The 13,560-nt window shown below is 39.9% G+C and overlaps 1 protein-coding gene across 2 annotated transcripts in view; it reads right to left on the bottom strand.

The window, feature by feature from the left end:
- glmna (glomulin, FKBP associated protein a) overlaps positions 1-13,560 on the bottom strand; it is a 68,122-nt gene that overhangs the window by 26,255 nt on the left and 28,307 nt on the right. For both annotated transcript variants that reach the window (XM_060829969.1, XM_060829968.1), the window contains exons 8-12: positions 5,309-5,499; positions 2,928-2,981; positions 1,496-1,526; positions 493-582; positions 315-356 (exon numbers count right to left, since the gene is read on the bottom strand). In XM_060829969.1, the coding sequence (XP_060685952.1) occupies positions 315-356; positions 493-582; positions 1,496-1,526; positions 2,928-2,981; positions 5,309-5,499 (408 nt within the window). The remainder of the gene's footprint in view (positions 1-314; positions 357-492; positions 583-1,495; positions 1,527-2,927; positions 2,982-5,308; positions 5,500-13,560) is intronic.

Below are 13,560 nucleotides of genomic sequence, written 5' to 3'. Positions count from 1 at the left end.
ATAAATACTGTTCCCCAAATGAAACATTCTCCTCTATCCACATTTTCCTTTAAAACTAGATCCTGTGCTACTTCCTTCCACAGTGGACTGGAAACGTACTGGTCAGGAAAATTCTTTAATAGTATCTTCAGATTCCTCCACTTCTTTGCTCATCATACTGTTACTATTCCAGTCTATGTTAGGAAAGTTACAGGCTTCTATTATCAGTACTATTATCATTACATCACAATTCTCATATTCAATAATTAAATCTTATAAAGCATTTCATGTTCTTTAAATAAAAAAAATTTTCATATCATTACATCAATACATACCAAATGTTCAATGGGACAGAGAGTCATCACCTTCACTAAATCCTATAGGCAGAAATTTATGAATATCTTAGTCATAAATAAAACATTATAATCCATGTTACAATTCATAGCTTTTCCAATGTTAGTCTCAAAGTCTAGATCCCACATATATTTCCTTTATGCTTGAATTGTGGATTACCTGAGGAACACTAAGAATACTCTTCATTTCCAAATACTTATGAGAGAGATGATTATCTTCAATTGTTAATAAGCAATGTTCAAATAATTCCTGAAAAATATAGATTCAAATAAATATACAACAAATTATTGAAGTTCAGATATCAAAACAAAATTTAAAATGAATTAAACTAGTAATTGATTGGATTGAATTGTTTTCGATCACAGAGGAAAGGCTGTTTTTCATGGAGTCTCCTTTAAAAATGGAAACCAGGACCTAGGTATGGAAGTACAGTTCAGTCCAGCAAATCCTGTTTGTTTTGTCTGTAGGGGTGAAGGAGGTGGGGCATAAAGTAAACAGGCAGAAAACCTGAACTCAGCACAGCCACTGAAAAATAGTGCTCAGCCAAGCAAGTCCATATTTACAATGAGGTTTAAAATGTTCTTGAAGGTCAGTAAGATTGTTTGAAATGTCATGATCTGAGACTATTTAAATCTTCAGCTTTTTAAAAGTTAATAAAAAGGCTACAGCTGTCTGTTAGAGTAAAAAGAAATTGCTGCTGGAGTACATTGTTTGATGGGCCAACTGATGTAGTTTTTTAAAAAAAAATCTGTTCCTGTAGATTTAATAGACTTCAGTGTTGATAAATACTCGAGGGCTGTTATTCCAGCTAAGCTCATTGCAAAGGCTTAGCTGAGTTTCCAAATCTCCAAACACCACACATTATAATCAGCTTTTGGCGAGGGGTGGTGGGGGCATGGTTGGGTTGAGTTGGGGAGTCAACTATGCACACTATTGAAAAACGTAGAATAATTGGAAATAACATCTGGATTTCTGTACTAAATTATCTATACATGGAGTGTGAGTTTCAGAGGAATAATGATGGTGAACACTTCTTTGCAACCATTATTGCTGCAAAATCCTGACCATTCTTTGTCACACAAGAAGAAATTTATACTTAGATGCAATGTAAACGTTTAAAGAGTTTTTCAGGTTTTCTGATGTAAAATACAAAACTGCTTACCAGACCTTTAGACAAAATGGACTCTTCTGTCCTATTATTAGAATAAACAGTTAGAACAGTTATTTTATGCAATCAGAATAAACAATTTTTATAAAGTTACATTTATAAAATATTAATGAAAATGTTCACAATCTTTTAAAACCAGTAACTTAATAATATTCATGTTTATGAAAATTAATATTCATGAAAATAAAAGTTACCAATAAGTCAACTCAGCTATAATGTCAATGCAAAAGCCTTATCCTTTTTTCATTCCAAATAATTTGGGAGGTTTGCCTATAAAGCATCGATAGATCTCTCAATTAAAAGCACAACAATATTGGAAAATATATTTCTCAGCCTCACTATTGGCAATATCAACCAGGTCATAGTTAAATGTGATAAATAAGCCAGTTTTGAGATACTTTGTACCCTGCATAGCAAACTATGCTAAGGAATTCCAAATTCTCTCTCATGGATCAGAATAGGTAGGGACATCAAGGCAAAGATTTGAATTAACCCCTTACATCCCTTCACCCTTTCCAACTCAGTGTATTCTTTCAAGTTAGTAGAGGGTTCAATAATTGGAGGCACAGTTTTAAGGTAAGGAGCAGGAGGTTTAGATGGGATTTGAGGAAAAGAAAATTTAATCAGAGGGGTTGTGGGTATCTGGAACTCAGTACCAATAAGAGAGGGAGGGGCAGGAACCCTCAAGACATTTAAGAACTACTTAGGTGAGCACTTGAAACACCATAGTATTCAAGTGCTGGAAAATGGGATTAGAATAGATGAATGTTTGATGACTGGCACAGAACTGATGGGCCAAAAGGCCTCTTTCTGTGCTACAAAATCTGACTCTCATTCCTCCAGCATCATGCTCCAAGATCCTACTGAAATTCCCAGCATAGGTTTATGAGTGGTCAATACAGTAATCCTGATCCACAGCAGAGTCAACTGACTGATATGAATCCTGCCAAAAGGAAGAAATGTGGGACCAAAACATTGTCAACTATGGAATCCAGAGGGTGATTTTCCATGTCGTGGACTTGCGATTCTAGACGCCTCAAGGTGGATGCACCCTCTGAAAAATAAAATTATAAATTGACAATGGCCACAGTTACTAGACTGTCCTTATGGAAGAAAAGCCCCAAAAGAACAGTGAGCCTACCACCACAGGTAGCCATCTGCCATTCAAATTTGAGAGGTTTTGGGTGCTAAGTTCAAGGATGCATCTCAATTCATCAATTAAACTCCAGCTTCAGCAGGCAGCTCACTTGCTTCCCAGACAGTATAGTCCATTGTCTTCAAAACAATGGAGAAGGGAAGAAAACAATTGGAAAAAGGCATCAGGCACCTCCCCTGAGTTGGCTATTACATTGGAACGTTTGTTTTATTACACAGGTTTTAGTCCATTGCTAATCATTGCAATAATTCTCCAGATATATTAACTTACTTGCTAATTAGTGCAGCTATATATTCCATATTAAATAGAAGCAGGTATTCAGGACTGCAAAACAGAAATTTCAAATTAAAATAATTAAAACTGGTTATTTTAATAAAATATCATTCACAGATGATTTCATGCAAATTAAAATACGCAGAAATTATAAATGTCAACTACAGCCAAAAGAACTGCAAACACTAAATCAGAAACAAAAATAGAAATTGTTGGAAAAGCTCAGCAGGTCTGCCAACATCTGTAGAGAGGAATCAGAGTTAACCTTTCGGATCGAGTGACCCTTTCTCAGAAGCTGAAGTCTTGAAATGGTTAGAGATGGATAAATCCCCAGGACTTGATCAGGTGTACCCTAGAGCTCTGTGGGAAGCTAGAGAAGAGATTGCTGGGCCTCTTGCTGAGATAGTTGTATCATCAATAGTCACAGTTGAGGTACCGGAAGACTGGAGGTTTGCAAACGTGGTGCCACTGTTTTACAATGATGGTAAAGACAAGCCAGGGAACTATAGACCGGTGAGCCTGACCTCAGTGATGGGCAAGTTGTTGGAGGGAATCCTGAGGGACAGGATGTACATGTATTTGGAAAGGCAAGGATTGATTCGGGATAGTCAACATGGCTTTGTGCGTGGGATATCATATCTCACAAACTTAATTGAGTTTTTTTGAAGTAGTAACAAAGAGGATTGATGAGGGTAGAACAGTAGATGTGATCTATATAGACTTCAGTAAGGCATTCGACAAGGTTCCCCATGGGAGACTGATTAGCAAGGTTAGATCTCACGGAATACAGGGAGAACTAGCCATTTGGATAAAGAACTGGCTCAAAGGTAGAAGACAGAGGGTGGTGGTGAGGGTTGTTTTTCAGACTGGAGGCCTGTGACCAGTGGAGTGCCACAAGGATTGGTGCTGGGTCCTCTACTTTTTGTCATTTACATAATTGATTTGGATGCGAGCATAAGAGGTACAGTTAGTAAGTTTGCAGATGACACCAAAATTGGAGGTGTAGTGGACAGCAAAGAGGGTTATCTCAGATTACAACAGGATCTTGACCAGATGGGCCAATGGGCAGATGGAGTTTAATGTAGCTAAATGCGAGGTGCTGCAATTTGGGAAAGCAAATCTTAGCAGGACTTATACCCTTAATGGTAAGGTCCTAGGGAGTGTTGTTGAACAAAGAGATCTTGGAGTTGCAGGTTGATAGGGTAGTGAAGGCGGCGTTTAGTATGCTTACCTTTATTGGTCAGAGTATCGAGTACAAGAGTTGGGAGGTCATGTTGCGGCTGTACAGGACATTGGTTAGGCCATTGTTGGAATATTGTGTGCAATTCTGGTCTCCTTCCTATCAGAAAGATGCTGTGAAACTTGAAAGGGTCCAGAAAGGTTTACAAGGATGTTGCCAGAGTTGGAAGATTTGAGCTATAGGGAGAGGCTGAACAGGCTGGGGCTGTTTTCCCTGGAGTGTCGGCGTCTGAGAGGTGACCTTATAGAGGTTTACGAAATTATGAGGGGCATGGATAGGGTAAATAAACACAGTCTTTTCCCTGGGGTCGGGGAGTCCTGAACTGGAGGACATAGGTTTAAGGTGAGAGAGGAAAGATATAAAAGAGACCTATGGGGCAACTTTTTCATGTGGAGGGTGGTATGTGTATGGAATGAGCTGCCAAGGGAAGTGGTGAAGGCTGGTACAATTGCAACATTGAAGAGGCATCTGGATGAGTATATGAATAGGAAGAGTTTGGAGGGATATGGGCTGGGTGCTGGCAGGTGAGACTGGATTGGTTTCGGATATTTGGTTGACACGGATGGGTTGGACCAAAGGGTCTGTGTCCATGCTGTACATTTCTATGACTCTATAATAAGATCACCATAATATTTGGACCATTTCAAAGAAAAGTTCTTAAGTTAAGACTGTTTGAGAACACAGCAGAAGATTATGTATGGTAAAACACAACACATAAAATATTCTATTCTAAAGAAGAGTCACTGGATCCAAAATGTTGACTCTGCTTTCTCTCCACAGATGCTGCTAGACCTGCTGAGGTTCTCTAGCAACTTCTGTTTTTATGTAAAATATTCTCATAGTGTCTCAAATAGGTTAAGAGCATAACATCAGGAGCATGAATAAAGTTATCTGTATGAATCATTGTTCAAAAAAGAAATGAACATGAGGAAGATTTGAAAAACAAGTGAAAAAGTTCCAAGTTGCTGGGGTGGGACTAAGAGCAGGAACATGACAGAAGTGTTTTGAGTTCAGGAATATCAGGGCATTGTTAGTCCAGGACAGTATCACAGTGGCAAGAGTTACAATGATGTGAATTTTACATCTCATTCAATCCTTGGAATGCTAAGCAAACTAATAGGCCTTCATTTTTACATACCTGTATATAGCTGGAAATTGATCAATACCAATATGCTGAACAAATAGAAGATATGCCAAGCTTGCCAGCGAATCTGTAGGGTATTTCACATCTCCCTTTAGAGGGTCAATCTCTTGCAATGTTTTTCTGGATAGTAGCAACTGATGAGCCATCAACACAGGAAGCGACTCACCCATTGCTAATAGGTAAACCTATAGAGAAGGATAGCGCTATTAAAGCATTACAGACTTCTCTGCCAAACTGATAAAATTTATGTCATCAAAACTGCAAGGCAGGAATGACACCAGGGAAGTGGTTGAGTGTTTAGGGTAAATCTGGGTGAATGTGGATTATTAGGTCCAGTGAGGAGGGTGCGAATATCATGTACATTAACGGGGAAGAGGAAGTATTGTGTCCAGAGGGAATAGCAAGGCTGTTGGGTCTTTGGGTGAGTGGGTGAGGTAGAGTGTGGGTAGGGTGTGTTGGCTATTAGGTCAAGGGTCCAGAAGGTGTAAGAGATCTGGGGAAATTTGGGGATATGTGCAATACATTGTGGTTCAGTTTGCCAGTTATCTAGGAATTTGAATAGGTTTTTAAATGTCTCTTCCTGCCTGACTATTATCTTAACTGAAGCAGAACCCTTAAAAGTCCAATTTAAATGGATGTGACCATTTTGGAGAGACATGGAGAGAGCAGGGACAGGAATGGTTGTTACACATTCCAGAGTTTAGATTTTTCAGGACTATCAGGGAAGGTGGTAAAAAGAGGGGGAGGTGTGGCATTGTTAGTCCAGGACAGTATCACAGTGGCAGAAAGAACGTCTTATGAGGACTTGCCCGAAGTAGTATGGGCTGAGGTTAGAAATAGGAAAGGAGAGGTCACCCTGTTGGGAGTTTTCTATAGGCCTCCTAATAGTTCCAGAGATGCGGAAGATAGGATAACAAAGATGATTCTGGATAGAAATGAAAGTAACAGGGTAGTTGTTATGGGGGATTTTAATTTTCCAAATATTGATTGCAAACACTATAGTTTGAGTACTTTGGATGGGTCAGTTTTTATCCAATATGCGCAGAAGGGTTTCCTGACACAGTATGTAGATAGGCCAACAAAAGGTGAGGCCACATTGGATTTGGTAATGGGTAACGAACCGGGCTAGGTGTTAGATTTGGAGGTAGGTGAGCACTTTGGTGATAGTGACCAATTCAGTTAGGTTTGTTTTACCGATGGAGAGGGATAGGTATATACTGCAGGGCAAGAGTTATAGCTGAGGGAAAGGCAATTATGATGTGATTAGGCAAGATTTACGATGTATAGGAGGGGAAGGAAACTGCAGGGGATGGGCACAATTGAAATGTGGAGCTTGTTTAAGGAACAGCTACTGCGTGTCCTTCTTAAGTGTGTACCTGGCAGGGAGGAAGTGGTCGAGCGAGGGAACCATGGTTTACTAAAGAAGTCGAATCTTTTGTCAAGAGGAGGAGGGAGGCTTATGTAAAGATGAGACGTGTAGGCTCAGTTAGGGTGCTTGAGACTTACAAGTTGGAAGGATCTAATGAGAGAGCTAAGAAGAGCCAGGAGGGACATGAGAAGTCTTTGGCAGATAGGATAAAGGAAAACCCTAAAGGTTTGTATAGGTATGTCAGAAATAAAAGAATGACTAGGATAAGATTAGGGCCAGTCAAGGACGATAATGGGAAGTTGTACGTGGAGTCCAAAGAAATAGGAGGGGCGCTAAATGAATATTTTTCATCAGTATTCACACCAGAAAAAGACTATGTTGTTGAGGAGAATACTGAGATACAGGCTATTAGATTAGATGGGATTGAGGTTCACAAGGAAGTGGTGTTAGAAATTCTGAGAAGTGTGAAAATAGATGAATTCCCTGGGCCAGATGGGATTTATACTATGATTCTCTGGGAAGTCAGGGAGGAGGGTGCAGAGCCTTTGACTTTGATCTGTATACGGTCATTGTCTACAGGAATAGTGCCAGACTGGAGGATAGCAAATGTTATCCGCTTGTTCAAGAAGGGAAGTAGAGACAACCAAATTCATTATAGACCAGTGCACTTTAATTCTGTTGTGGGCAACATTTTGGAGACGATTATAAGAGATAGGATTTATAATCATCTAGAAAGGAATAATTTGATTAGAGATAGTCAGCACAGTTTTTAGATTAGATTCGATTACTTACAGTGTAGAAACAGGCCCTTCGGCCCAACAAGTCCACACTGACCCTCCGAAGAGCAACCCACCCAGACCCATTCCCCTACATTTACCCGTTCACCTATCACTACGGGCAATTTAGCATGGCCAATTCACCTAACCTGCACATTTTTGGATCGTGGGAGGAAACGCAGACACGGGAAGAATGTGCAAACTCCACACAGACAGTTTCCTGAGGTGGGAATTGAACCTGGGTCTCTGGGGTTGTGAGGCAATAGTGCTAATTACTACGCCACCGTGCCGTCCACTTTTGTGAAGGGTAAGTCGTGCCTAAGAAGCTTTATTGAGTTCTTTGAGAAGGTGATCAAACAGGTGGATGAGGGTAAAACTATTGATGTGGTGTATATGGATTTCAGTAAAGCATTTGATAAGGTTCCCCACAGTAAGCTAATGCGGAAAATATGGAAGTATGGGATTGAGGAGAATTTAGAGGTTTGGATCAGACATTGGCTGGCTGAAAGAAGACGGAGGGTGATGGTTAATGGGAAATGTTCATCCTGCAATTACGAGTGATGTACCACAAGGATCTGTTTTGGAGCCACTGCTGTTTGTCATTTTTACAAATGAGTTGGATGAGGGCACAGAAGGATGGGTTTGTAAATTTGTGGATGACATGAAAATCGGTGGAGATCTGGACAGTGTGGAAGGATGTTGCAGGTTACAGAGGGATATAGATACGTTGCAGAGCTGGGTTGAGAGGTGGCAAATGGAGTTTAATGTGGAAAAGTGTGAAGTGATCCACTTCAGAAAGAGTAACAGGAATATTGAGTACTGGGCTAATGACAAGTTTCTTGGTAATGTGGATGAGCAGAAAAATATCAGTGTCCATGTGCGTAGATCCCTGAAAGTTGCCACCCAGGTTGATAGGCGTTATGAAGGTGTACAATGTGTTAGCTTTTATTGGTAGAGGGAAAGAGTATCAGAGCCATGAAGTCATGTTTCAGCAAACCTCTGGTGCGCCTGCACTTACAGTACTGCATACAGGTCTGGTTGCTGCATTACAGCAAGGATGTGGAAGCATTGGAAAGACTGCAGAGGAAATTTACCAGGATGTTGCCTGGTATGGATGGAAGGTCTTATGTAGAAAGGCTGAGGCACTTGAGAGAAGGTTAAGAGGTGACTTAATAGAGGCATACAAGATGATCAGAGGATTAGATAGAGTGGACAGTGGGAGCCTATTTCCTCAGATGGTGATGGCTATCACAAAAGGTACATTGCTTTAAATTGAGGGGTAATTTAGGACAGATGTCTGAGGTAGATTCTTTACTCAGAGTAGTAAAGATGCGGATTGCCCTGCCTGCAACCGCAGTGGACTCACCAACATTAAGGACATTTAAATGGTTATTGGATAAACATATGGATGATAATGGAATAGTGTAGGTTAGATGGGCTTTAGAATGGTTTCACACGTCGGTGAAACATCGAGGGCTGAAGGACCTGTACTGTGCTGTAATGTTCTATGTTTTATGATATTTCTGAAGGTTTCCAGGTGCAGAGGAATTGCCCACTAGAATCTGTAATTTCCCAGGCAAATCCATTGGAGTCAGCTACATTGCTATATTCCCAATGTACAATTCCTATCTACACACTTCAAAAACAAAATAACCTGGCCATCGGAAAAGCCTAACCAGTATTTTAGGTATTGGCTCACCAATGCCATGTACAGGTGTATCAAAGCTTCCCAACTTCTATACAATTTCCACCCTGCAATAAATGCCAATTATTTGCTATAACGACATACTAATGTTTTGTATACTAGAATATCCGTGTCTCTCTGTCCCACACCATTCTTTAGTCATTCACCATTTTAATAATATTGTTTTCTCATTCTCCTGAGCAAAGTGGACAACCTACCATTTTCACACATTATATTCTATCTGCCAAATCTTTGTCCACTCACTTAACCTAGCTACATCCCTTGTGATAAACACATTATCATTTTGAACTTCTACTTCAAAATGGAGGCAGATGTTTTTATTTCAGTTCTGTGATGATAGTTCTGAAATAAAAAGAGTCAGGAAGTCATTTGCACAGGGACTTAAGTGCATCAATTCTAGGAAATCATACGATTGCAATCAAATGCCCAGGAGAACCAGATCATGTTAATAGACAAATATTTATATTGTTGGGTTTATGACTGGCAGAGTAAACATGCCAAATACGTTATGATGTTTCATTTTGATTTCAGAATAGAAGTTTTAGTTCTGAAGAACCTGGAGTTTAATTCAGAAAAGCAGGAATATCAGTTATAGAGACATAGAGATGTACAGCATGGAAACAGACCCTTCTGTCCAACCTATCCATGCCGACCAGATATCCCAACCTAATCTAGTCCCACCTGCCAGCACCTGGCCCATATCCCTCCAAAACCCTCCTATTCGTATACCCATCCAAATGCCTCTTGAATGTTGCAATTGTACCACCACTCCCTCTGGCAGCGCATTCCATACACGTACCACCCTCTACCTGAAGCAGTTGTCCCTTAGGTCTCTTTTATATCTTTCCTCTCTTACCCTAAACCTATGCCCTCTAGTTCTGGACACCCCAACCCCAGGGAAAAGACTTTGTCTATTTATCCTATCCATACCCCTCAATTTTGTAAACTTCTATAAAGGTCACTCCTCAGCCTCCGATGCTTCAGGGAAAACAGCCCCATCCTGTTCAGCCTCTCCCTGTAGCTGAGATCCTCCAACCCTGGCAACATCCTTGTAAATCTTTTCTGAACCCTTTCAAGTTTCACAACATCTTTCCGATAGGAAGGAGACCAGAATTGCACGCAATATTCCAACAGTGGCCTAACCAATGTCCTGTACAGCCGCAACATGGCATGATCTCCCAACACCTGTACTCAATACTCTGACCAATAAAGGAAAGCATAGCAAACGTTGCCTTCACTATCCTATCTACCTGCAACTCCACTTTCAAGGAGCTATGAACCTGCACCCCAAGGTCTCTTTGTTCAGCAACACCCCCTCCCTAGGACCTTACCATTAAGTGTATAAGTCCTGCTAAGATTTGCTTTCCCAAAATGCAGCACCTCGCATTTATCGGAATTAAAACTCCATCTGCCACTTCTCAGCACATTGGCCCATCTGGTCCAGATTCTGTTGTACTCAGAGTTAACCCTCTTCGCTGTCCACTACACCTCCAATTTTGGTACCATCTACAAACTTATTAACTGTACCTCTTATGCTCGCATCCAAATCATTTATATACATGACAAAAGGTAGAGGGCCCAGCACCAATCCTTGTGGCACTCCACTGGTCACAGGCCTCCAGTCTGAAAAACAACCCTCCACCACCACCCTCTGTCTTCTACCTTTCAGCCAGTTCTGTATCCAAATGACTAGTTCTCCCTGTATTCTGTGAGATCTAACCTTGCTAATCAGTCTCCCATGGGGAACCTTGTCGAACGCCTTACTGAAGTCTATAGAGATCACATCTACTGCTCTGCCCTTATCAATCTTCTTTGTTACTTCTTCAAAAAAACTCAATCAAGTTTGTGAGACATGATTTCTCACGCACAAAGCCATATTGGCTGTCCCTAATCAGTCCTTGCCTTTCCAAATACATATACATCCTGTCCCTCAGGATTCCCTCCAACAACTTGCCCACCACTGAGGTCAGGCTCACCGGTCTATAATTCCCTGGCTTGTCTTTACCGCCCTTCTTAAACAGTGGCACCATATTTGCCAACCTCCAGTCTTCTGGCACCTCACCTGTGACTATCGATGATACAAATATCTCAGCAAGAGGCCCAGCAATCATTTCTCTAGCTTCCCACAGAGTTCTCGGGTACACCTGATCAGGTCCTGGGGATTTATCCACCTTTAACCGTTTCAAGACATCCAGCACTTCCTCCTCTGTAATATGGACATTTTGCAAGATGTCACCATCTATTTTCCTACAGTCTATATCTTCCATATCCTTTTCCACAGTAAATACTGATGCAAAATACTCATTTAGTATCTCCCCATTTTTTTGAGGCTCCACACAGTTCAGTTCATAGGATACCATTGACCCAGAAATGATTTCTAGTGTGGAGCTTCCAAGCCAGCAGAGCTTAGAGAGAAGTTTTCAAGTTGTTTGGACTGAAAAATGTCTGCACCATCAGAATTGCAAGTGATTCTTGCCAGCAGACTTGGAAATCGTCTCCATAGTCCAGGAAAAGAACCTGGGGAAAATTGGTTAAGTAAACTTTTATAAAAGCTGAGATAAAAGTGATGTTTCTCAGATTAGGTCTCTATTACAGATAGTCATAGGAAACAGATTGAAAATTAGTGAGGTTTTTGATCGTTTGAACTGTTTTCAATAAATAGTTTATTCTTTTTGTGTCATAATTTATGTTCTGTTGTTAAAGAACAATGTGCAGCATTGTTTCAGTAATGAACCAGTTTGTTAACCAACTGCAAAAATTAAACATATCATGCATCAAGCCAGGTTTCATTCTTGGATGGACTTGTCCAGTATTAACACCAACTGGGATAACATTTTGCAGACTCTTGGGCTGTATTTTCTTATCCTAGCATGGGACAAACCTATGTTGGGCAAACAGATAAAAAGGCAGGTATGTCTCACATGTGAAAGTCTCACCTCTTATTTCAGTATCCAGCAATTTGAATTGTAAACTATACACGTCTCAAGCCTACAATGAATTTGGAAAGTGACAATTAATGCATTCACTAACTTTTACCCACTTCTTTTTAGGATCCAGAAGGCAAGCTGCTAGATCTAATTAATTTTCCTAGTATTTTTCCTCTTGTGATCTTGATTATTTAAGTTCCTCCCTCCCTTTTCCCCTTGATTTTCTACTATTTGTGGGATGTCTTCTATAATTAAGATACTACTTACAAAATACTTGCTCTATATTGGTGCCATTTCCATTATTATTCCTCCAATCTTTTCCACTACGTGACCAAAGTTTATTTCAACTATTCTGCTCCTTTATATATTTGTGTAAGTTCTTACTTTTTTGTTACATTTATTGCTAATATACCTCATTATAAATGCTCTCAATTTTTTTTATTGTCCTTGTCTACTTCTAAAATTTCCTAGTCTTCTAATCTTTACAGCAAGCAAATGCTTTTTCTTTCAACCTGATACTATTCTTAACTTAATCCTTCTCATAGAGGCTTTCTTTCTCAATGGAATATATCTTACTGAGTAATAAAATATCTCGTAGGGTGCTGTATTGTTCTTCGTTCACCCTCTGTCTCTTACTGTAAGACCAATTTTATATCCAATTGGCGAGCTCACTCTGAATTCCATGTGATCTACCTTTGTTAATTACCTTATGAGAACCCAATCAAATACTTTAGTAAAGTCCAAGTAAACTTCGTCCACTGCTCTGCCCTTGTCAACTTTTTGGTTACTTCCTCAAAAAGACTCAAGTTTGTCAAACATGATTTCCTTCGCACAAAACCATGCTGACCATCCCTAATCATTCCTTGTCTCTACAAAAGCATGTAAATCCTATGCTTCAGAATTATCTCCAACAACTTATCCACCACCACCTCCTCATAGGTATGTCACTGCTTATCTAACATCTTAACTTATTTTCCCAATCTACTTTAACCAATTCGGTCTTCATATCTTTGTAATTCTTTCTAGAAAGAGAGATCAGAGTTTAAAATCACCCATTTAAGATGGAGATGAGGAAAATAAATTTCAGAGGGTTTGTGACTTTGGAATTTGCTTTTTCAAAAGGCAATGGATACAGAATCTTTAAATATTTTCAGACAGTGGTAGGTGGATTCTTGATCGCCAACAGGAAAAATTATTGGGGTATACATAAAAATACAGCTGAAGTTAAATTCAGGTCAGCCATGATCTTGTTTAATGACGGAGTAGGCTCAAGGGCTGAGAGGCTATAGTGTTAGGTTTAAAAAAAATTGTCTCCAAACCAGACTATTAGGGGTTAATAGTTAAGCATTAATTGGACACAGCATTGAGCCATTGAAGCAAAACATGGAAAAATAGGCCATGTCAAAAACAGTCAATTTTGGCTGGAAGGTAGCTGCAGAACCTTGATTGTCTGAGGCAACCATTAATTT

The sequence above is a fragment of the Hemiscyllium ocellatum genome, chromosome 9 (genome assembly GCF_020745735.1).
Source record: "Hemiscyllium ocellatum isolate sHemOce1 chromosome 9, sHemOce1.pat.X.cur, whole genome shotgun sequence".
NCBI lineage: Eukaryota > Metazoa > Chordata > Chondrichthyes > Orectolobiformes > Hemiscylliidae > Hemiscyllium > Hemiscyllium ocellatum.
The sequence above is the reverse complement of the archived record's forward strand: the minus strand, read 5'-3'. Positions and strand labels throughout refer to the sequence as shown.